Source organism: Dermacentor albipictus, chromosome 9 (assembly GCF_038994185.2).
Source record: "Dermacentor albipictus isolate Rhodes 1998 colony chromosome 9, USDA_Dalb.pri_finalv2, whole genome shotgun sequence".
Classification (NCBI taxonomy): Eukaryota; Metazoa; Arthropoda; class Arachnida; order Ixodida; family Ixodidae; genus Dermacentor; species Dermacentor albipictus.
The window spans coordinates 12,273,223-12,296,702 of record NC_091829.1 but is presented as its reverse complement, the minus strand read 5'-3'; the positions used below and the strand labels follow the sequence as shown (position 1 = coordinate 12,296,702).

The 23,480-nt window shown below is 43.2% G+C and overlaps 1 protein-coding gene across 1 annotated transcript in view; it reads left to right on the top strand.

The window, feature by feature from the left end:
* LOC135911122 (membrane-associated tyrosine- and threonine-specific cdc2-inhibitory kinase-like) overlaps positions 1 to 21,934 on the top strand; it is a 47,722-nt gene extending 25,788 nt beyond the window's left edge. The window contains exons 8-13 of the mRNA XM_065443247.1: positions 8,836 to 8,981; positions 10,468 to 10,633; positions 11,736 to 11,850; positions 15,819 to 15,902; positions 19,978 to 20,050; positions 21,200 to 21,934. Coding sequence (XP_065299319.1) covers positions 8,836 to 8,981; positions 10,468 to 10,633; positions 11,736 to 11,850; positions 15,819 to 15,902; positions 19,978 to 20,050; positions 21,200 to 21,244 — 629 coding nt within the window. The 3' untranslated portion in view covers positions 21,245 to 21,934. The remainder of the gene's footprint in view (positions 1 to 8,835; positions 8,982 to 10,467; positions 10,634 to 11,735; positions 11,851 to 15,818; positions 15,903 to 19,977; positions 20,051 to 21,199) is intronic.
* The last annotated feature ends 1,546 nt before the right edge of the window (positions 21,935 to 23,480 follow it).

Genomic DNA, 23,480 nt, shown 5'->3' with positions numbered 1-23,480 from the left:
GCATGAGAGCCCCCGCAAATGAGGCAGCTGGGTTGACACACTTGGCCCTCCTCTAGATCCGTCTCGCCGCAAGCCTGGCATCGACCGGCCTGTGGATTAGGGCAAACATCGGCGCGATGTCCGATCGTGCCGCAGCGGGGACAGGCTGGCGTCGTATTGCGGTAGAGGCGAACCGGCACAGCTTCGCCCCAATAATAAACGTTGAAAGGCACCTTCCGGCCCTCGAACGTGATCGCTGCTACGTTGGTCTCTCCTAATTTTCGGACTCCTACTACTGGAGCCTCTGGCGAATAAATGGCTTGAGTAATATCCGCTTCAGTGGCTGTGGGATCCATTCGAATAACACCACAGCATGTGTTGTCCGATGACTTGAGGAAAGCTTGAACCGCTTGGGCCTGTCCTCCAAGTTGGAGCTGTTCGATCGCAAGGACCTAACGAATAACTTGGGCGTTCTTGATGCCAATAATAATTATATTCTGGTCCCAGGCCGGCCAAATAGCGAGCGCCTGCGACGCCCGCGGAATGCCGGCGGCAGCGTACGTTGCTTCCCCGATCTGGTGTCTGCCCTTAAATTGTGCGAGGTTCATAGTTCCCTTTGGTTTGATGATGACCACAGCGTCTTCCGCTCCGAATTTCGGCATGACTTGTGGCTTCCAGCATTTACTTTGAGCTTGCTTGCCAAGAGCCAGAGTGGTGACGTGGTCGACACTGCCACCACCGTGGCTGCGTTAATGTTCGGAATGGGCGCACGTCGAGGTTGCTCGCTCCCACCGTTCCAACTTTTTCTGGATGGTATACTCCGTAGTTACATCAAAAACTGGCGTCTCCGCGGTCGAAAGCTTCATTTCTCGCATGCTGTCTGGGTCATAGCCCCGTACGAGAGCCATGGAGGCCATGTCTGGTGCCGCGTCCACGGCTACCGCGCCTACGGCGTTCGCGTAGTTGAAGAATTGAATTGAATTGAATTGGCCCACCTGGATAATAATGATGTTCACGGGTTCCTGGTAACTTCATGGATGTAGTCCAACTGGTTTTGGGCGGAGCAGAACAAATCTTTGGTGGCAGGACATCGATTCGATGGAGCCAACGTAAAATGCGTCCACTCTTCTTGACAGCTCGCAGTGCCCCCGCACAACGGAGAGAAATGGGACGTTGCGTGATCAAGAAGAGAGAGGGAGATGGAAAAGGGCTGAAACAAAGTTGGAAGGGCTCTCCGTTTACTGCGGCAAGTCGGAAGCGAGGGTTTGGCAAGAGAGCGAAAGCAGCAATCGAGTCACTTTTTTCAGAGAAGCAACGGCGCGTGCCCCTGAACTTGACGCGCCGTAGCAGACACACCAACAGAAGAGAAATAAAAACCTTCAAACCAGCGGAGATGGCAGAACAACCCTTGAACCCATAACCACACGCGCGCGACGCACGATCCAGCAAACGCGGAGCCACCCTGCCACTCAGCAAAGAGAGAGGGGCGAGTGGCACTCGCACCGTACTCTTCAATACATGTACCAACATAGGTCGGGATGAAAATACGAACTTGTAGGAATAGTAAACAGATGGCATGCCAGTCCAGGAGCGCTAGCTTTGCGCACAGGCGCGAAATTTTGAAAGCACGATCGAGAACGTACCGGTACATCAGTGACACTGTAGGGGGTAAGTGCGAAGACGTACCGGTACGTCCGTGACAGCGAAAGGGTTAAGCATAGGTCCACTATTAAACTGAAAATCTCATAAGAGATGTTGTACTGGATAACTTCAGCGTCAGAGTTCAAAAACCACTGGATTCTGTTAAAGAGACATTTTATTGATTTAGAAAACAAAACTTCCCAGGCCTTGAAATAAAAACAGCTGTAATTAGTGCTGGCATACTAATTTGGTGTTCCCTTTAAAATAGACCACACTATACAACTTGATCCCTAGATACCTACCTATTTTAGGGACAGCTTGCAACATCCTTGTGCAATGCTAGTAGATTCCCGGCCATGTGTGGCACCACTTCTTCTTGCTCAGAATTTCTAAGCAATAAACTTTGTGATAAATTTTCACATGTTTGGTTCAATATTTTTATATCTAATCAATCCAAGAAAAAGGAAGCCAATTTCAAATCTAGTATTCTGTATTTGCACACTCCTACTTTCTATTACAGTCGAGCCTGGCTATATCAAACTCGAAAAAAAAAAACGCCTGTCAGTTCGATATAGAGCATAATTCGATATAAGCCTCCTAAATAATTGGATGTCATAAAAGGACATACCATTTATAAAATCACGTTATTGACGAAACTAGTCTCGCATGAAATAGTCCTGCATTTTCTTCTGCTTGGGCAATTTCGCTGCCTGCGACGCGTGCACTTCTCCAGATTGTCTAAGGAGTCGGAGCAGCTGAGGCTGCAACCTTCCGCATTCCCGCAGAAGCACTGGACTAGCGTGAGCGCACCAATCAATTCAGAGAACGTGGGCAAAGACCGTCGTTGCTTTCCTCATTGTGCCCACTTTCACTTGTGCTCGGTACGATGTCGGCAATGTAGTCTTCGTTTTCGGACTATCCCGTAGTCGCGACACCATCATTTGCACTCACAAACTCGTCCACTGTTGATTCGTCAACAGCTTTTGGAAATTCGGACAGCTCACTCCAAACTTAGGCAACACAGGCAACGGCTTTGTCACATTAATCGGAATTTACAGTCACCACCGAGCACGCGGAAGCCGGCGCGGCTGAAGCAATTTCGGATGAACCACTCGTACACGACTGTGTATACACGTCGGGCGCCACAAGCATCGGGTCACAAGTTTGGCTGCTTTAGCGCTAATCTCCCCCTTGTTCTTCAAGATCGTGCTGGGAGTGCTCCTCGGAATCTTGCAAGCTGCCGCAACGTCTAAGTTTTCACCGCGTTCGACCCAATTTATGATTTCGAGCTTCAAGACGAAAGGCGAATTCTGCCACTCCATCACGGCAACACTGCAGGAGAAGGCCCACAAGGCGCACACACAATGAACCAGAAAAGCAGTGAGACAACTCACACTTTTGCCATCTTGCACGAAGAGCGCGCAAGAGCCTCTGATTGGCTGTCTGAGCAAGCATTGCGGGTGGGCCAGGATAATTTTTTGCGGGGGGTTGTCGACGACTCGCTCGGCGCTGCCGGTTTTCTCGCCGCCGCGAGGGAAAGCCAACTTCTGGGGGCACTTTTCCGCCGCTTGATGTTCGATATATCGCGAGTCACTGCTATTTTTGTTCGATGTAAGCGTAATTTTTGCTATATATACTCATTCTAACTATACCTTGTCCAGAATCCAGAAATTGTTCTATATATAGAATAATTCAATGTAAACGGGCTCGATATAATCGTGTTCGACTGTATACGAAACACATATCGGATACTGCAGTTTCGAAAATATTTTCGCCACTGTCTGAAACGCTGGCAACTTGAAGAAAGGATAATGATAGTACATGCATTTACATAACTTTGTTGTTCTTTTTCTGTCCCAAAAATGGAAAATGTGCTTAGATGAGAGAAAATTCAGCACTGTATTTGTTAATTTACCTGCAACAAGACATTAAGTGACATTGAAATCTTAGTCTGTTTATCCTCTTGTAAGTTCATGGCTTGAATTTGTCTAAAAACTGAACATTGAGCATGTTAGAAGGCAGCGCTTCTAGTTTTATTCACTGAGAAGCCACCTATTAGGAAGGTGGTATTCGCAGATGTGTGCAAATCCGAGCATCTTGTATATCGTAGACTAAACAGGAAACCTGCATAATGGAGTTTACACATTAAGAATTCTTAGATTCCTAGCAGTCTTGTTTTTCATTACCGGAAATATAGTGGACACATTGCAAATCTTTCACTATATCCACATTTAGCACTTCTGTGCTTTCCACTAGGGTGAGGAGAATGAACGATTAACAGTTAATGATTTTTTAAAATGTTGAACAGGGACAGAAAGTTACACCTGAGGCGCTGACTTGAAATAGGTGAACAGTCTGCTGCACCAGATGGCCGAGCTGCGCGATCATGCAAATATCTTTGGAGGAAAGGTGCCTCTTCCACATTTATTTTAGCATGTTTGTAGAGGGAATGTGCAACACAAGCTTTTGGCAAAATAACTTAATTTGCAAATGTGTTTGTGTTCAAATTATACGCAGCAATGCTTTATGATTGATGTCGCCCCCCTTCCCCCTAGTAGCCTTCCTTGCACGAACTGTTTCGTTCAACTGTTTTTATTTGCACTTAGTCTAGCTAGTTAGTTGGATAAGACGGTTATATTTGGATAGCTAGTTCAGCGTGCTATTAGTAAGCTTTTAAGTTGTAAGTTTAGTAAGTTATTAGTTTGAAAATGCCAGTTTCAGTTCGCACAATTACATAAAAGTGCAACGTATACTTCCTCAGTAGTCGGTTTCTAATGATGTAGTCCAAGTGTACAATTTGAGGTATGAACTAAGCCACTGTTTGAATGTTGTTGAACCCGGAAATGAAACAAGGCATTGTACTTGCATCGAAATTATTCGCCTTCAAATTTCTGAACAATGTACAGAAACAGGGCGGAAGTTTGCACGTTGTGTCAATGATATTCGTGCACTGATACAAGCAGTCATGCTTTGTGCAATAGTGAGCGTACGCACAGAACGCCTGTGGCGTCCATTTGGCATCTGCTCCAGTCCATCTTCTACGTGTGCTATCGCTGTGGCGCGTCTACTGCGGGCGCTATATGAAGCTCTTCCATAGCGTTACACAGAAGTTTCATGACCAGATGAAAAGTATTGGAGGCTCCTGACGGCGCCTTGGTATCTTTTGGGAAATATCCACCCACGTGCACTGCACTTGGAGGCAGGGGAGAGAAATTCCAGTCTCTGCAGCAGCTGCTAGTGCATGGATGTTGAAGAAATGCCTGGCAGCATGTTGATGAAATCGTGGTTTGATAAATTTCTTTGTTTCTGATAAGTGAAATAAAGTTGCTGAAACACAAGATTGTTTTGCTTTCCATGACGGTGCTGCCAGAGAACATAGTAGTTTTTATGCAAAAGAATAGAAGAAATTCAACAAGAGCGGACACTCCCATAGAGCCCGGCAGCTGAATTGACTGTAGTGCATAAAGCAGATGGGATTAACACCTTCTGGTTTTGGTTTTGGGCGTACGTGTTTTAAAGGCCAGTTGGTTCCGCTAATTGGTGTGGCATGTTTTTTTTTTTTTTTTTCACTTCAACTGCTCAACCACGCGTGGCCTTGGCACAGAATCGTTTTATTAGTTAGTAAAAGTGATTGCAAATGATCTTTACAAGCCTTCATCGAATCTGTGCTACATGCAGTTTCACAATGTAAATGCAAGACGTCTTCTGAAATGATGAAATTTTATTTTGCTGTATATAAATTATCATTTTGGGCTTTTTGTGCGTTCATCCAAAGTTGTGGCACCAGGTACACAGCAGTAGTTGCCGTACGAAGCTCCACCAGGTGGCATCAGCTGAAAAAGGAAGTAAATAACAAGCATGTATCCTTTTGGTATATAGACATAACAGGAATACTCTGTGTAGAGGCAAAACGTACGTAAGTGCTGAATGGGCGGCATTACAAATAAATTCACCTTTACATACATTTCGTAGAAAATAGACTCCTCCCAAACACTGCCATAAAATATAAAAAAAACATCCAATTTTCAAGCATTCCACCCCTTCACGAGCATTATTTTCTGCACTTTAAGAGCACAAATACACGGGTGACTGCGCATTTCTAAAACAACTTGGCGTGTGCCGACAGGATTGTATGCCAATAAAGGGAAAATGAGACATCCACCCAATCACAGCAATTGCTACAAAGGAAAGCCATACGGGTTCCTCTAAAGAAAAACCTCTCAGTTGAAGAAAAATTCGTCCTCGTCCAGAAATCAAAGCCGGGACCACCGCCTTTTCGGGGCAGTCGCTATACCATCTGAGCTAACCAGGCGGCTAGCAGATGGCAGAGCGAAGTCAAAGTTGTCGACAACTTGAAGCAAAGGCAAGGGTTTAACAGAATAGTTCTGCGGAAACCTGCAGTGGGGAAAGAAGTAATTAGGGGAAAATGAGACATCCACTCAATCGTAGCAATTGCTATAGAGGTACGCTAAGTACACAGAGGTGGTTGCAACACAGGCTCTCAGCCAGACCATGTTACACGCTCGCAGAATGCCTTCTACTTGCACTCAAGACAGATACCTGGGTGTAAAGCCTGTTTTCAGTGGCTCAGAAGACAGAATTTCAGCAACACTTCATTTGGGCCTAGTTGGTACATACTTCTGAACTAAACGTAACAGCGCAAACATATAAGACGAGCCACAAAAAGAAAGACACGACACACACTGGCGCTGACTAACAACTTCATTTTTTCCTTCCATCGTCGATGCATTTATATACCTAGGCCACATAATCGCGCAGGCGCACAGAATGCATTACTGACGTCAGCCATCTTATCATATATGCAAACATATGAAATCAAATTCTGATTGGTGCAGGGACAACGATGTGTCACTAATGCAGTTATTTTCTTGTCTTTTTATGTGATAGGCCTCTACGGCAAGCCGCGCATATTCATTTTTGCTTTTTCCAAGGATAATTGTCCGATCAAGTCGCGCCTTGATCGCGCCTTGTCCGATCAAGTCGCGCCAACTAATCGTGCCAGATAACACTTGGCACGATTAGTTGCCTGTTTTTTAAGACTAATGCGAAACTGTTTTCGTCTATGGGAAAATTGGCGTCTGAAAAGCCGGCCCTGGCACAGACTTGTGTTCCCGCCTGCTGGCAGCAGCAGGAAGGAGCTGTTGCCGCGTAAGTAGCTGATTTCAGGATGCCATTTCGTCTGCGAAGCAGTTTCCTACTGCGAAAACAGTTTCTCATTCTTATCTTAAAAAATAGGCAACTAATCGTGCCAAGTGTTATACTAAACGAAGTCGACAACAAAATGTGATTGTTCTGCAAAATTTTAGCAAGAACAGTGCAGCGGTGAGTGCAAAATCCTTTTTTTGAACACACGCAGCCAAATATTCAGGACCCTGTATGTTGTTGCAGGGTCATAAACGGTGTCGCAAACTTGTCCCACTAAGATTCTGTACAAGCCAAACTAACTTTGTCACCTTGGCTGAGCTGCTTTTTACTGCATCACGACAGGCGTGGCGAGTGTGCCTCAATATTATCCCAAAATGGAACAAAATAATTACAATCATGTTGGGGGTTAGCAAAAGGGTTGTGAACTTGTCCCAGTAATATTCAATACATCCGAAACTGTATCACACAGCTGAGCTGCTTTGCACTAAATGCGTCGCAAAGCCGGGTACGGCGAGCGTGCCCAAAAACTACCGAAATAATTTACAATAATGTTGGGGCTCATAAAAAGCATCGCAAACATCTCCCATTACGAGTCATTAATTCAAATTAACTGCACCAGAACGGCCGAGCTGTTTTTCGCTAACTGCGTTATTAGTCCTGGTATTGTGCCGTAAGCCTCAATTGGCTCCTCCTTGAACTTAAGTGGCATACCCCCCCTTCCCCCCTCCCCGCCCATGCCATCACTCCTCGCACACATTCCTAAAGCGCTGCCAAATCAATCTTGAGACTTGACGGCTATTCGGGGGTCAGCATCTTGCAGCCCTTTTGACTCCTTTTGGATGGTGGTAGTTGTCGGCATCTCCTGGGGCGTGAAGGCCAGTTTTCTCATAGGTCCGATGCCCGCATGGTTAACTCGAGATGTGTTCAGTTGTCACCCTCTATTGCAACGATCATGTGCATCGCTGTTGCTTTGTTAGTTCAACCTTCTTTTAGAATCATCCAGGGACCAGAAAAGGGATTCAGTTCATAGTCAGCTGGTCTGTATGTACGTGGAACGAGCTATAGCTGGAGAAAACGCCAGTTGCGTTTAACTTTTCCTTTTGCTTCATTATTTCCTCGAATGACAGCCCGCCACGACGCTGGCAGATCCTTGGAACCATATACCTGAAATATGTCTTAGATAAGGTGGAAAATAATATAATGCGAAACAACGTCCATCATCAAACCCTGCAATAACCGTTAAACCCATAAGCAATATGACTCAGCCATTACCTCGTCTGGTTTTTCCATAATTGTACAGCACTTTTTGTGCAAGATTGGCAACTGGAAACAAGAGATGCAAGGAGTTCAGAAATTAAGCGATCTACTAAAGGAGCAGAGGCAACAGCCAAACAGAAATAAAAAGTTAAAATTGGCAAATTGAACAGTTGTTTGTGAAAATAGTCATGGACCAACATCTTTTTAGTTAAAAAGGAAGTAGAGGCAACACCGCTGGAAGTAGGGAATAATTCTGTGTGTCTTCAACGAGGAGATTAAAGCAAAATTGCTGGAGTGAAGGGAGTGCCTGTGAAGTGAAGCCGCTGCTATTCATGTTCTGAACGGTTGGGTGTCCCTTCAAAGGTAAATCTTGATTTTTGGCATGTTTTCTTTCTTCAGTTTCTGTACGTAAACTGCCTCATTTCTTTTGCAAGCTTACGTATCTGTTGATAAAAAATATGATTATAAACTTTTTGATGCCGAACTCTGTGTGTCCAACGCATATTCTTGTATGCTGCCCAGACTCTATCGGTGTGGCCATATGGCTGTTTTGGGGCATCTTTTCCGATAATTCATCGCTGACATCCTGGTCGTGCGGCCACTTCAGGGCTCCAACATACGCTGCGTTGCTGGCATTGATACTACTGTACCAACCGTGCTGCCACACATTACAAAACACCCATTGTGGATCTCCGCTCTATAACTTGGCTTTATGGTGTGGGCGTACAAGTCCATTCTGACATGTTTGCCCTCATTGTTCTCATTGGAGAATCTGCATTTGTGATTTTTCAGGTCTTTCACCGCAGCTGCGCAGTGTGATCCAGCAGATGATGCACCCTGATCCACAGCAGCGCATCACGGCTGACCAGCTGCTGGCCCTGCCAGACATCCGCCGGGTCCGCCTTCAGCGTAGGCTTTACGTGGCGCGAAGGAGAGCAGTGAGCAACTCGCCTCTTCCATGCTTGCATTTGTTTATTCCCCAAAGCAGTAATGCCTTAAGAAACCAATTCTGACCATTACGTCACAGTATGACAAGGATGGCCAGAGGGCACAGTGAATATTTCTCACTAGTGCGCTGAGAGGGATATAGATAAAACAGAGCTTAGCGAGAGTTGCAAAGAACTGAAGACCATGTTTGAGAAATTTCAAGGTCGTCGAACAGTTGAGTCTGCTTTAATTTCGAATGAAAGGGGGCAAGTGATGCACGGTAGCTTGTAGTTGCAGAGGACCAGGCGCAGTTGCGTTCGAATATGAGTGTTGCCGTGCTTTATGAAAGCAAAAGCACATTGTTCATTGGCATACGTGCATATTGGGGACATGTGGGAACTGCAGTGATGGCGCGATTTTGTGAACTAATTCTAAGTGTGGTAGGAACATGTTGCACAACACTTGTCCTTGAAGAAAAAAAAAAGTGGGAGGGGAGCTTCGTCGAGCACCAGACTGTCTTTAGTCCAATTTTCATTGCATGTGCACAAGCTGGTATGGTGCACAAGCTGCTGGCCAAGCCAACAGACAGTGTCTGGCAAGTGCTGTTTGAAGTTGCTCTTTCTGAGCGTTTGACATGTTTCTACCATGCACATATGTTGAGATGCGAACAAACAAATGTTTGCTTTCCTGTAAGCACTATTGTCTCAGAGCTACAATACAGACAAGCTTTACAATTACCGTATTTGCACAATTCTATCGCACACCTTTCTTGGATAAAAAGTGTATTCAACTTTGCATGTGCATTACGATAGTAACTAATTCTACTCAAAAACGAAACTGATTTCTAAAAAAAAGCTCCGTGCAAAATAGGCAGCAACAGTGCCACCGAATGGACTTTTTTTCTTTTTTTTTCTGCCTTGGTTTCTGGTCACCATTTTACAGTTTGCTGTATTCGTGGCATTTCTAATGCATTAGATGGAACTGACAATCACTTTCTGTGGATGGTAGACAAGCAATAAGGAGGTGTCGTCGGACTCCGATAGCGACTAGCCGCTAAGATTCCGCTGTGTGCATGTCTGTGTGCCTTTGTATCTCCTCTAAAACTGTTTCAACATAGCAGGTCTGGACTCGGGTATCGTTACTTGATGTGCGTGGTAGAATCAGCACCAAGTTATTTTTTTTTTAATATTTGAGTGGTAATATAACTGCGATTACAATTGGAGGTGTGGCATAATCGTGCAAATACGGTTATATAGTCATTGAGTTGTTTACAAAAATAATTTTGGTTATTCCCTTGTCAGTGTGCTCATGCGAACAGATGACTGGAGCACAGCTGGTTACTGCAACAACAGTTTACTGCGTTTTGCTACCACTGCATTCCTAGTGTCTTTCTGCGCTTCAGCATGATTCTGTGCTCTGCTAGAGCTTTTTGAACACTCTCGGCTGTGAATGTTTTACCAGGATAAAACATTTGCATCGACAATTTCTGTTCTCCAGGTTGCTTGGGTGCAAGACATGTTGCTGCTGACCTGGTTCTGGTTGCAGTCATTCCTCAGGGCAACCTGGAGGTTTCCAATCTCCTGCATCAAGCCACTCTTCGCATCCTCCCATCCCAGTGTTGCTCGTCGGATGTCAAACCTGGACACCGACTGTTTTTCAGATGGTGTGTTCTGACTGCAGCTTTATGAGCTTTCATTTCGTGATGAAGTACTCCTAACCTTTTAATCTGTACCCGTCATGGTTGGCTCGGTGGCCATGGCTGCTGTGCTGTTGTGTTAACTTAGTGAGAAAGTGGAAATTTTTTTTTCGCCTTAATGACAATGTTGCCTTTTCAGTTTTAGCAGATTTTTTAGCAATGCTAATGGGCAGTAAATTACCCTAGTCAGTTTCCTCGGTTTGCTTTAACTAGGTTCTGTGTGCTAGCACCAATTTTATCACTAGGGGTTGCACGCACCTCCATTTGCTGCTAATTGTGATGGCATACAACAGAGCTTATTTGTGACCCATTTAGGTGCCTCAAAGAGTCTTCTCAGGACAGATCATAATCCTGATATTCTATACCATTTTAGAAAATCGGTGATCTTTATTTTTCTCATTCGAACCATTGACTCGCCACCACGTGTGGTAATTTAGAGCTATAACGTCAAAATAAGGAAGACATCCAAGAACATTTAAAGAACACAATATTCAAAGGAAATCATCATCACTTGGTAATTCACTAAAAATAAGGTTTTGATTTGCAGCTTTGAGACTGCTCCGGCTATTGAGCACAAGGTCACAGGTTCGATTGCTTTCTCGGTGGCCCCATTTCGATAAAGGCAGAACTCAATAGAGTATCAGATCTAACCAGCTAAGTGCAGGACTCTCAACACTTTCAAGCCACCTCTTGTGGCTTTTTGTTCTGAGGTCTCTTTTCACGTATGATCACTAGAATAAACGTCCAAATTAAGGACCAGGTGGATAACGTGTGGCATTGAGGGCCTAAATTAAATTATCAGGTTTAATGTCCAAAAAGTGTGCAGAGGGTTATACAAGTTTCCATAGTGGAGGGCTCCAGATTGATTTTGACCATCTGGGCTTCTTTCACATGCACCCAAAGGACTACACAGTGTCTTTGACGAGTAAACATTGCAAGTTAAGAATTTTGTAATGCCATTTGTGCATGGTCATTCATTTTTGGAGGCAAGATTTTGTCTAAGCCAATGTGCTTTCCCAGTTATGTGGCCTTCATATGCATTTGACAATATCGTATTTTGTTGTTGCAGATGAAACGTTCGGAGAGTCTCTGAATCACGAGCTTGGGGAGCACGAAGACTTCTTCGGGGCGAACTTGAGCAGCTTCGAACGCAGCTTCTGTGATGGTGGCTACTCATTTGAAAGGTTCGTTCTAGAATTGCCTGTCCTCCAGACCAGGGGTCTCCGAACATCTAGGCCAGAGGGTCGCATTGACGGCCAGTTGCAATGTTGGGCGGGGGACGAACAATAAATGAATAATTGAATGTTAGTAAAAATGAATTCATAAACAAAAGTAACGGCAGCGGGCACGCACTAAAAACTGTATTCCAATTAGCCGACGTGCTTTCTTCAAATAATTTCATATTTTAATTAGTTGTTTTCACCTTGCATAACATTCAGTAAAGGAGTTAAATAACTAATTTAGGTTTAGAATCAGCTTTTTTCTGCCGAGTTTCCATTGATATATCAATTTTAAATTGCGTAGATATTTTCTTCTTGCTTGTTCAGTGTTTTTTTTTTACTTCAAACACTTTCTTTTAAAGAAGGCTCACAAAGGTTACTCGAGTCATCGCTACAGATTGTGCCCAGGCAGACACCATTTGCAAAAAGACCAAGCAATCGCTTCACTAATTAAGCTTATTACAATAATGAATTTCTTAGTTACAAACTAAGAAATTCAGAAACTAAGAAACTAAACTATTGTGGTTTGCTGGCTAGAGGAATATACCTCAGGCCGACCTCTCGGCATTTCGTGTCATTAAACTTCTTTCTCTCTTTAGTTACAAATTCTAAGGGACGTGTTTGCATTGGAAAGTTGAAGGAAATTGTCGTAAAAGCCTAGTTCTGTGTTTCAGAATTTCAAGGTGGCCATGTAAGCCGAAATAATTGGGCTCAAATTATTCATTGTTACCTGATTATGCACACAGCACTGCAAAGCGCAGCTTGCAGAACAACATCCGTGTGAAGTAGCAGGGTGGCTTAAAATGAAGCTATCGTTGCACTCTTTCCGCAATCTTATTCCGATTGGCACGGTTCGGAACTACTTATAGGGTGCATAGTCATTTCAGCAGCAGGGGAGTGATGGACTGCTTTATTGTGCCATATAGCCTAGCTATACTTATATAGCCCAGCATGCAGCCTTAATTGCTACATATTGTGGTTTGCTATTTATAAATACTACTTGCACATGTAACTCGCACCAGCAATTCAAAAAATGTAACAGTATAGTTCGGGTGCAGGTTATATGCAAATTTCACTCTTTGAGGCTTATCTTCTCCCACAATGACAATCATCTTCCTTGCTTGCGTTTTCTTCCTTGAAAACTCGGCACTCGCTAGTTTCCTGCCAAGAATGAAATGTTGCATTGAAAACTCGCGCGCCGTTTCAAATTGTAACGTTAGAAAGATTGAGGAAGCAGTAAAGAATGCCCGCAGCACGAAATCTGTGAAGAAAACTTGGCATAGGACAAGGCAAAATGTGTGCACTGAAATAAAAACAAGGTAATGCCATCGGCAATTTTAATGATACAGTAAACGCGACAGAAGAATTCTATGCTAACCTGTGTAGTACCTAGAGCAGGCCATTCAACCTTCATTGGAAGTAGTGACAACAGGATGCAAAGGCGCCTTGTATTACTAGCGATGAAGTTAGAAGGGGCTTGCAAGACAAGTCCCAGGGAAAAGCAGCAGGGGAAGATGGAATAGCAGTCAATTTAATCAGAGATGTAGGAGATATCATGCTTGACAATGACGTCCATTTATACACAGTGCCTCAAGACATTAAGTGTACCAGAGAGCTGGAAGAATGCCAACATTATACTACTCCATAAGAAGGGAGACATTAAAGAATTGAAGGATTATAGAAGAAAGCAACCTCACTATATATGGCTTTTATAGATGACGAAAAGGCATTTGACTTAGTAGAGATACTAGCAATTATGAAGGCATTGTGTAATCAAGGAGTAGAGGAGGCGTACGTGAATCTCTGAAGATATCTACAAATACTCCACATCTACCTTAATTCTCCACAAGAAAAGTGAAAAAATTCCTATCAAGAAAATGTTTGGGCTAGAAGTCACAATCTCTCCAATGCTATATTCACTGCATGCTTAAAAGAAGTATTCGAGCTATTGAACTGGGAAGGCTTAGGAGCTAGGAGTGAGGATCAGTGGTGAATATCTTGGCAGCCTTCAGTTCGCACATGAAATTTGTTCCCTGTGTTGCTCAACAGGACGACGTCAACAAATGTTTGAGGACCTCAATTGAGAAAGTGCAAGATTAGGGTGAAGATTGATATGCAGAAGACAAAGATAATGTTCAGCAGCCCGGCGAAGGAACAAGAATTCATGATCGCCTTTACAGTCTATGCAGGAGTATGTTTATCGAGGTTTGTTCACTCACAGGAGACCCTCTTCAAGGGAAGGAAATTTACAGAATAAAAATGGGTTGGAGTGCATATGGCAGGCGTTGCCAAATCCTGACTGGTAGCTTTCCACTATTGTCAAAGAGAGGTGTATAATCAGTGCATATTATCGGTGCTAACATGTGGGGCAGAAACTTGGAGGTTAACAAAGAAGCTCGAAAATAAGGACAGTGCAAAAAGCCCTCAAATAAAAAAAAAATGTAAGCCATAATGTTAAGGGACAGGAAGAGAGCTGTGTGGATCAGAGAGTGAATAGGGATAGCCGATAGTGCGATCAAAAGGAGAGCTGGAATATGTAGGGCAGATAACCGGTGGGCCGTTGTAAAGTTACAGAATGGGTTCCAAGGGAAGGGAAGTACAGTCAAGCACGGCAGAAAATTACATGGGGTGATGAAATTAGAAAATTTGCAGGTGCAAGTTGGAATCTGCTAGCTCAAGACGGGGAGGTCACTGGAAGAGGCCTTCATCCTACAGTGGACATAAAAAAAATATGATGATGATGGTGATGGTGATGATGACCTGTGTTGTTAGTATAACACACTGACACGAAATTTTTGTGAGAAAGCATTCCTTGAGCATTCCTCTTTGTCTAGGCTTACGACAAAAATTGTTTCAGGGATGTCTAAAAATATGAATGATAGGTCCATTAGCTTGCTTCTGATATTCTAGATTCACCAAGATATTAGAAGAGAGGTGCAGAATTAGCACAAGTACACAGGAGGTGCTCCTCCTCCTATCTATATCTTGTGTGTGCGTGTTTTTGTGTGCATATGTGCATGTATGTGTGCGCATGTCACTTAGTGCCCCTCTTCTTGTAGCTGTTTAACCGACTAGCCCTACAATAGGGCCTCTTCAGGCTAATTTCCAATAGAATCACAGCAACATTTCACTCAATCCAGAGAGCAAGCTGGCTTTAGAAAAGGAGATTCAGCAATGGATCTCGTCGATAAGATAATTTAGTAATCTAAGAAGTGTAACTAACCTCTGAGTGAGATGAATAAGGAAACGTGAGGAGCTCTGTTTTTGTTTTTTGTTTGCAACCATCTGAAGAAAAAGACAATGGACAGAATGACTTCGTGCCTGAAAAGGATAAAAATTGGTCAGAGTACGCATACAGCAGGTGTTACCTAGTCATAATGGGCAGCTTATTCGTATATTTGAAACGAAAAATGTACAGTCATTGCATTCTACTGGTGCAAATAACTGGGGCCAAAACTTTGAAGTAAATAACCTTGAGAAGAAGTTAAGGACTTACGGAGTTAAGGATAGATGTATCACTAATGCAATTTGTACCTTTCTTGCTTACGTGAACTAATGGAAGCTTACTATATGAAAAAGAAAGGTACAAATAGCATTAGCGATACATCTATCGTGCTCTACAAATCAGAAACTAGATTGTTTGACCGCTGGGTAACATAGATTTGTGAACAGCCAGCGTATGTGTGTATGTGTATATATATTCATGGGTCACAGCCGAAATTAAACCAGTTGGAAGTGCTGCCCATGCTGTCTTTATGTGTCTTCCTTTCGTGTGTGTTAAATTGCGGCAAAAAACATGTCTTTTGACAGTAATAGATATCCAGATGTATCCGAAGAGGCAGAATTGTGGGCAGATGACTCTGCCACATTTGGCTGCAAGTGGAAGTAATGTTTGTGTGGGCTGCAATGGTGTATTTCTCCCCCTCTTGCAGGTCAACACCGAAGCCACTTCGGCATAGGCGTGACCAGCGGTTGCACAGTACACCCACGGCCTTGTTGTTCTCCCGACGTTCGAGGTCTGTGAACTTCATTGTCGTTTTCGAAGAGGATGCTCTTGTGTGCATAGTTTTCTAGAATTGTTACAGGAGAAATCTACCGCTGTAGTCGTTCGAACAACATGAGAATGGTGGGTAGCACAGCCCCCGTCATTTCAATCGAAAGCAATGGACACTGTGATGCCGAGCAAGGTGTATGTTAGGTGGTTAATTTAGGGTCTGAGATAGCGCTAAAGTTACCATTCCAATGCTGAATGAAGTTCATGGTTATATTGCGCTCAGTTTTACAAAGACGATATTAAGAAAGGACAGGACGTGGACGGACGTAGCGCTACGTCCGTCCACGTCCTGTCCTTTCTTAATATCGTCTTTGTAAAACTGAGCGCAATATAACCATGAACGTTCACCAACTAGCCCCCTTCATTGCTTTACTGAATGAAGTGCTGTACCGGCATCATAAGCACTAGCACCAGAATTCTCTAGTGATCTTAGTATGAAATTGTACCACTACATGCTCCTTTAGGAATGTCACACCTTATTCTTAGCAGATGTTTGTGCTTTACTTTAAACTGCAGTGGAACTTAAAAAAAAAATAGCTGTTGCATCCAATACGAAGGTGTCTTCATTATCTTTGTTATAAGCATATGCAGTTAGAACAAACACAGATACAGCGACTTATTGCATATAACGAGGTAGGTAAATCTGATGTCAATATTTCTTCACACTAATAATCAGTCTGTATATATACCTAAATGAATATTGAATATATCGAAGGCATATTCGTGTCACGTGCAACTTTGTTATTACATGATGCTAATGTGTTTTTACATGCTGGTACCAGCAAGAAACATTTTACATTGACTTCATTATTTCCAATAATTCACTACATCAGTGTTGCGTCTATATCAATCAATTGTTGCCAGTATATAACATCAATTGCTACATCAATATATTGCTATGTTGCATTTGTTTCATATGCTCTATTTTGTTTAGTGGCAGGTTATACCTTGTACGGTGACTAGTGTTCAGTGGCAGATTATATTACCACTCTTATTTCTCTGTGTGTGTGCATACATGTGCATGTGCTGTGTCTATGCCTCCGGAGACTGGACCCTAAGCTGTCATCTAGCCCACTGCTGTAAATTCGATGTGGCAAGGCCAGTCTTCTGCACAGGCTTAGGCTGGGAGTCGCATTCGCGCTTTTTTAGCACACTTTAAGTGACGCATATTCCACAAATGTCCATCAAGTGGACATGTACATTTCGTCTGCTGCTGGAGTTCCGATTGGCTGGGCTGGGGCACGCGTCAGAAGGAGACAGGTGCCTCCTGCCAATCAGCACTGGACATGTCCTCCAGATGGACACTTGCAGAATAGCCCCCCAGATCTCCAGGCTGAGCTGCACCGTATGCCTGAATCTATCGACACACCTGCCAGATTTCCCGAATTTTCTGTAAAGGTAACGAATTCAGGATTGTTTTATGAATGCATAGAGGTTTATGAAAAATGAGAGGCTAGGAACCTTTGGGTGGAAGTCTTCTGATGATGAAAGCATAGTTTCCTACATGAGTTGTCAGAGGAAACTGTGGTGCTATTAGGCGGTGTTAGAATAGGGGCTCCCAAAGATAGGGGGCCCCTGACACTTTGCGTATTGCCGCAGTGCATGCGCTGAAGCCAAATGATGTCTTTGGGTTTTGGTTTTCGCACGCTCCTAATGCTAAATTTAAAACTTAGCGTGAGTGCCCCAAGCCTGCTTTGTGTCATCTCCAACGTCGCAGCGAACATCTCAAAAATGCATAAACGCCTCTTCATTGAAAATAATAAACTCTCGGGTATACTTTTCATCCTGTAAGTTATTACGGATCGCATTATTTCATTTTCTTTTATTTTCTTGTATTGTTTTTATTTTCCTTCCGCTTGTAGAAAGGGCGCTGCAATTGCGTGATGCTAACGTAAGCCGGCAACCCTGTTCTAAAGCACCTTCTCGGCAGGGCAGACCGTGAACTTGTTAGGGCACCATGAGCTTTAGACTCCTCCTCTAAACATCCCTAACGTCTATCGGAGCATCAAGCATGGCAAGTCAGCCAGCCTGGGAATGATGGTTAGTGCAGGGATTTGCCTAAACTAAATCCTTCAGACTTCAAACGCCTTTGTACCTGTGCAGATTGATCATTATCACTAAGATATTCTGTTATGAATGCAACATTTCACAACTAGCAATATGCATATATGCATGTGTGCAAAGTCAGTATTAGTGCCTCCTACGTTTAATGCCCAAAGAAGTTGGACAAATACTAGAGGTAGATAAAGCGTACTAAATAAAGTCGTAAGACCATCTGAAGCTACAAGCACGAACGGTCACAGCACCTTTCAGTAGTTTTAGTAGGAGACTCTACGGATGAAACGACACCGGACGGTGTACTTGCTTGAAGTCTACTTCTGCTTGTGTGCTGCAGCTGAAGGTAAATTATCGTTAATTAAATGCGTATGCATCCCAAAAGCCTGTGCTCGGTGCAAGCTTGCTACTCGGCCCCCTTTTGTGCTCAAACCTTTAAAAACTGGAAGAAATTACGAGAAAAGCAGAGCTTTAAGATAGTGAAATCACGATATTACTGACAGTATTTCAGAAAGGCTCCATATTTCCCTCAGTCACTTTTGCTTGCATCAGCACAGGATGTGCCGGCATCTACAGGCAGCGGCATTACTGGCACCATGCCAAGGCAGCTTGCTTGGCACAGAGTCAAGATGAGTGATCCTAATACTATATTTCAAGCCAGTCAACCAAGCAGAACCAGCTCCTGACACCTAAAAAGCTGACACTGGTAATTTCAGCATCATAATAAGTTCGTTTCGAAGACCGAAAGTGAACTGTGGAAGAGCGCAATTGTCATGTATTTAGCAGAGAGACTCGCAAGTGATGGGGCATCAACAAGCAAGCATCCTTATCGTGTCGCAATTGCATTGAAATGCTGTGGCCTAGCATGCTGGCTTCTTTTGGTTGCAACACCTGGGCTGTTCGCCCCTGCTCAAAAGTGCTGATCATCTTGCTCAAGGTCACGATTAATATGCTGTGACCACATTGGTGTGTCACTAACAGTGTGCTAATTGAGAGGAAAGAAAAAGACCAGCTCAATGCTGCACGTGTGAGGCCACAATAAAGTGGCACCCAGCAGGGCTATACAAAAATAAGCGGGGAAGACAAGCAGGGAGTGTCGCGTGGCATCTAGCTGAACTCGGGAACTGCCGCTAAGTGAACAGCGAGTGGAAGCAACTCCGCCGACACTACCTTGTTGCCTTTTCCTTGGTATTCTTGAAGTCAGGATATCGAGATAGTCTGGAGTCCGGAGCAGCCTATCTCGTTGCCTCTTGTTATTCTTAAATTTACTGCCATGTATTATCTTGTAATTAATGCCTGCCACTTTTTCACCTTTGCCAGTTGTCTACCTTTTTAATTACCTCTTGTCTTTTGTAACATTATTACAATGTATTACTTTATTATTTCTGCCTGCCACATTATTTGCCTTTGCTAATTGCCTATTATTGTGTGTAATCTAAATATTGTGCTTATTATTATTATTATATTGCAAGGTAAATATGTACATGTCCTTTTCGTTATAATCCCTGATGGGACCGACATTGTAAATAAATAAACTAAAGATAAATGAATCAATTAATAAGAACCTGTAAGAGGTGAAACACATGAGCTTACACACGGTCAGAAAAAAATTTACACTTAACTGGTATTTTGAAATATTAGCGTTCGAGTTAGCGTGTGTTTAATGTATAGAAGAGATTTACTGTGCAATTGCCCTAGATAAATATGTGCACGGTCAACATACACGAGCTCCTCTTGCCCCTTTTGACAGTTGGCGAATGTTGGAGCACGTTATATTGGTCCCTTTGCAGGAATGTACATGTAATTTCCAGGCCATCAAAGTTAGATTTTTCTTAAGGAGTACGGGCTTGGACTCTTGGCTTCAAGTAGACCCTCCCATTATGTGCTTGGCCTCTGCCCATCTTATCTGGTTTTTCTGTCGTGCATGCATGTTTACTTTTTTTAGGAAAGACATTCGCATTTGCAAACTGGACTCATTTCAGGTCAAATTCTACCCCTGCGCCAGTGCCGTTCAATCTAAGTGTGAACGATGGAACAATCAAGAACCTCTTCCCGGTGAGCAATGAAGTGTTTGTGGCAGGTACATTACCTGGCAGTTTATTTTACTGCAATTTGGTGGATAGCTTGCATTATTCTCTTTTCTTGAAAAACTTTACTATGTACACAAATAATGTATTGTGTAATATAAAAGTAATTTTGCATTGAATTTGTAATTTAATGCGGTCTTTGGACATTGTGTGTGCATTTTAACAGCCATAAGAAGAACCCACATAAAAGCATAGCGAGACGCTTCTACACAATGCAAATTGTCACGTCCAGCGTCCATGCTTGGCTCACTCTGTTCGTGAAAGCACGAGCAGGAACATAAACTCGGGTAATGTTAAGTGCCGAAGGCGTTATGTATGACATTTGTTGAGCTGAATTATGGGGCCAACAAAACGGTGATTAATACAATATTAGGGACAGTCTTCGTTGCAAACAAAGTGCATGCATGTTATTTAGCATGCCATTTGTGCTCGGCATGGTGTAGTAGCTGAGTGGCTATGATGTTCTGGTGCTGAACATGGTCTTATGATTGTTCTTTGGTTGAGGCTGTTCTGATTCTGCTTGAAGCTGTGCTTTGGATGCAGAACCCCTGGTGGCTGAAATTAAAGCACCGACGTGACATTTTACTCGTCATAAAGGTCCAAGCCCTAAGAAATATACTGTCAAGTGTCGGGGAGCCTTGTATAATGTACTGGCGATACTTTGTATAGATCTGTGCATTATCAATAGTACTATCAATTAAACCATCAGTAATGTAAAATCGCACGACATTCCACATGTATGTCCCTACATAAACTGAGTGTTGATGGTCAGTTTTCTTAAAATTTCTGGTAATATTGCTAGCCAAGAATGGCAAAAATTTTGATAGTAAAAAAAAATACTATCGGTGCTATCTGTAGTTCATCTACAAATAGTTTCGCATCACTAGTTACCACACACTTACCATGGCAAGCAGACCAATGAAAATAAGTCTCCTTGTCGAAACCCTGGCTCCAAGGCTCAGGTTTCCATTGTTCGGCCACTGCTAATTGGCTCCAGGCTTAGGCTTCCCTCATCCCACCACTGTTATTCACTTCATGTTTGTTTCTGCATGTAAAGTGTTCGTCTTATTTGTCCATGCGCTTACCATTATTTTTTTGTGCTTGTTTTATTTGGCAGGCAAACGAAGAAGAGAAGCTTTCCAGTGGCGAGGACTCCTTATGAATGTTGCACAATGTCCTTTTCCTTTTTAATTACAAACTAGTCAACCCAGTTTTGTATTTTAGCATTGTACATAACGTAATTGTAGATTCATTGTTATATAAGCGGCATATATAAAATGTTATACATGTTTTTTATAACTTTACTTGCGTATTGATAGTTGTTGCACTCTCATTGTGGTTCTGTACATTGCCACGAGAACACGCATTTCGCATCATGCTCCTACATGCCGTTATTTGAAAACTCACTGTCTGTAGACTATCGACGTAGAAAGTGAGAACGGTGCATGTTCTTTTAACGTGTTCAATTTTATAATAAAATGTCTGATGCATTGTTTTGTTGTGTTGGAGCAGCATTTCCTGCTCTAGGTGTTTATCATATCTTAAGCTTTGTTCATTATTTTACATTTTACCTGTCTCTACACTATTTTAATTTAATTGGACAATCAGAACACTTAATAAACTGACATTCAACAAGCACCTGTGCTTAGGTAAATTTTAGTGTTCTACAGTTCTTGCTGGTTTTTAAAGCTTTTTTTTTTTGTTCATTGGACACGAGCATTATCAATGGCTAAGATGCATTGTTGTCAGTTTTATTGTGGTTTTATCTTTGTGCATGATTCAGCATTCTGTGGGAATACTTTTTTTTTTAATTGTATACTCTACCTGGAGTAATAAATAATTGAGCAGCTCATTGTTTTTGTTATAGGGAAATAGCTGGGCTACCTCATTATAGGGGCAAGATGACCAACTTGACCTGAGATTTCTAGTCCACACTAGATGTCACTAAAACATACCTGCCAACTTTCCCAAATCTTTTGTAAAACTTACCAACTTGGCCTTCTATAATTTTATGAATGTTGGATGAAGTTTTACAAAGAAGATATTGAAAGGGGGGAATGGCACAATATGAGGAAATATCCATACAAAAAGAAATTGTGATAATACCACTGCCACCTTCTTCTTGGCAGCCCAAAACTCCATATACTACAGGAACAATGTTGCTGAAAAACTGACTGTGATCTATAGATAATGTCCTGCTTCGCAGTTTGTGCTGTTCTTAGTTTTCTGTTGCTTGTGTTCCAAGTGTACAGTTGAATAAACATTAATAAAATGCCTGTGTATCCAACAAAATATGTTCTCTGGGCATACATTAAAAAAAAAAATTAAGTGGGATGTTCTCCTTCTTCCTTCCCCCTTGTCCTGTCCATGAGTTTTTGTGTTGTAACATTCACAGGTTGGTGGGTGTACCAAGATCAGCCCCTTTAGCGCCTACCGTGGTAGGCGAGCACTTTGCAAATAATACCGGCCGCTCCCCGTCCTACTGCTGTCTCAAAGATGGGTACGGTGTCTGCCATTACTTGCATGTCTCTTTGAGCTATTCGGGGTGGGAAACGTGCGTCTCCTGAGTAATGCACAGAACTGACAGGGTTTGTCTGGGAAGTAGGACTGATTTTTTCCTGCTAAAACATGGTGGAGGGGGATGTTACTGCATTGGTTGGCTGGTGAGAGGTCTTCACGAACAAGCAATCCATCTGGCCCCCAACTTCCGGAAGCACATCAAGGTAGCCCCTATTCCCAGAAGCATGCACCCGGATAATCATACCGGTTGTCGCCAAGCTCGCACAAAGACTCTACAGGCAAAATATGGCAGTCTCCCCACCGCGCTATACACGGATGCTGCACAGTACCCCCAAAAAGCAGCCATGACGGCCAGCGTTGTCAACCATAACCTTCAAGAGGTGGTCTCGATGACCGTCTGCACTACCAGCACCCTCATAGCGGAGGAGACAGCCATCGCCTTGGCCATCACCTCTAGTCTGACCAACGAGTATGTCACAATTATTACTGACTCCCAGGCAGCTTGTCGTAGCTACGCGAGAGGTAGAATATCTTTAATTGCCCACTGACTCCTAATACAAGCCTCCCAATTCCCGGAGGATGAAATAATATGGGCTCCAGGACAGGAGTCCCTCCATGGAAATAGGCGTGCGCACGCTGTAGCCTGAGCTCATGCATCCCGGGTGCCACAAGAGAGGGATGCGGCCGCATCTATGTAGCCCGTACCTTTACAATACAACGCCATACTACAACACCACAGATTGAACAGACGACAATACCCACCTACACACAAGACCCTCTCACGTGAAGACGCCGTAACATGGTGACAATTACAAACCAATGCATGCCCCCAAACTCTGACCGCAGATTGAGTTCACCTCATCTCAACTTCATTAAGA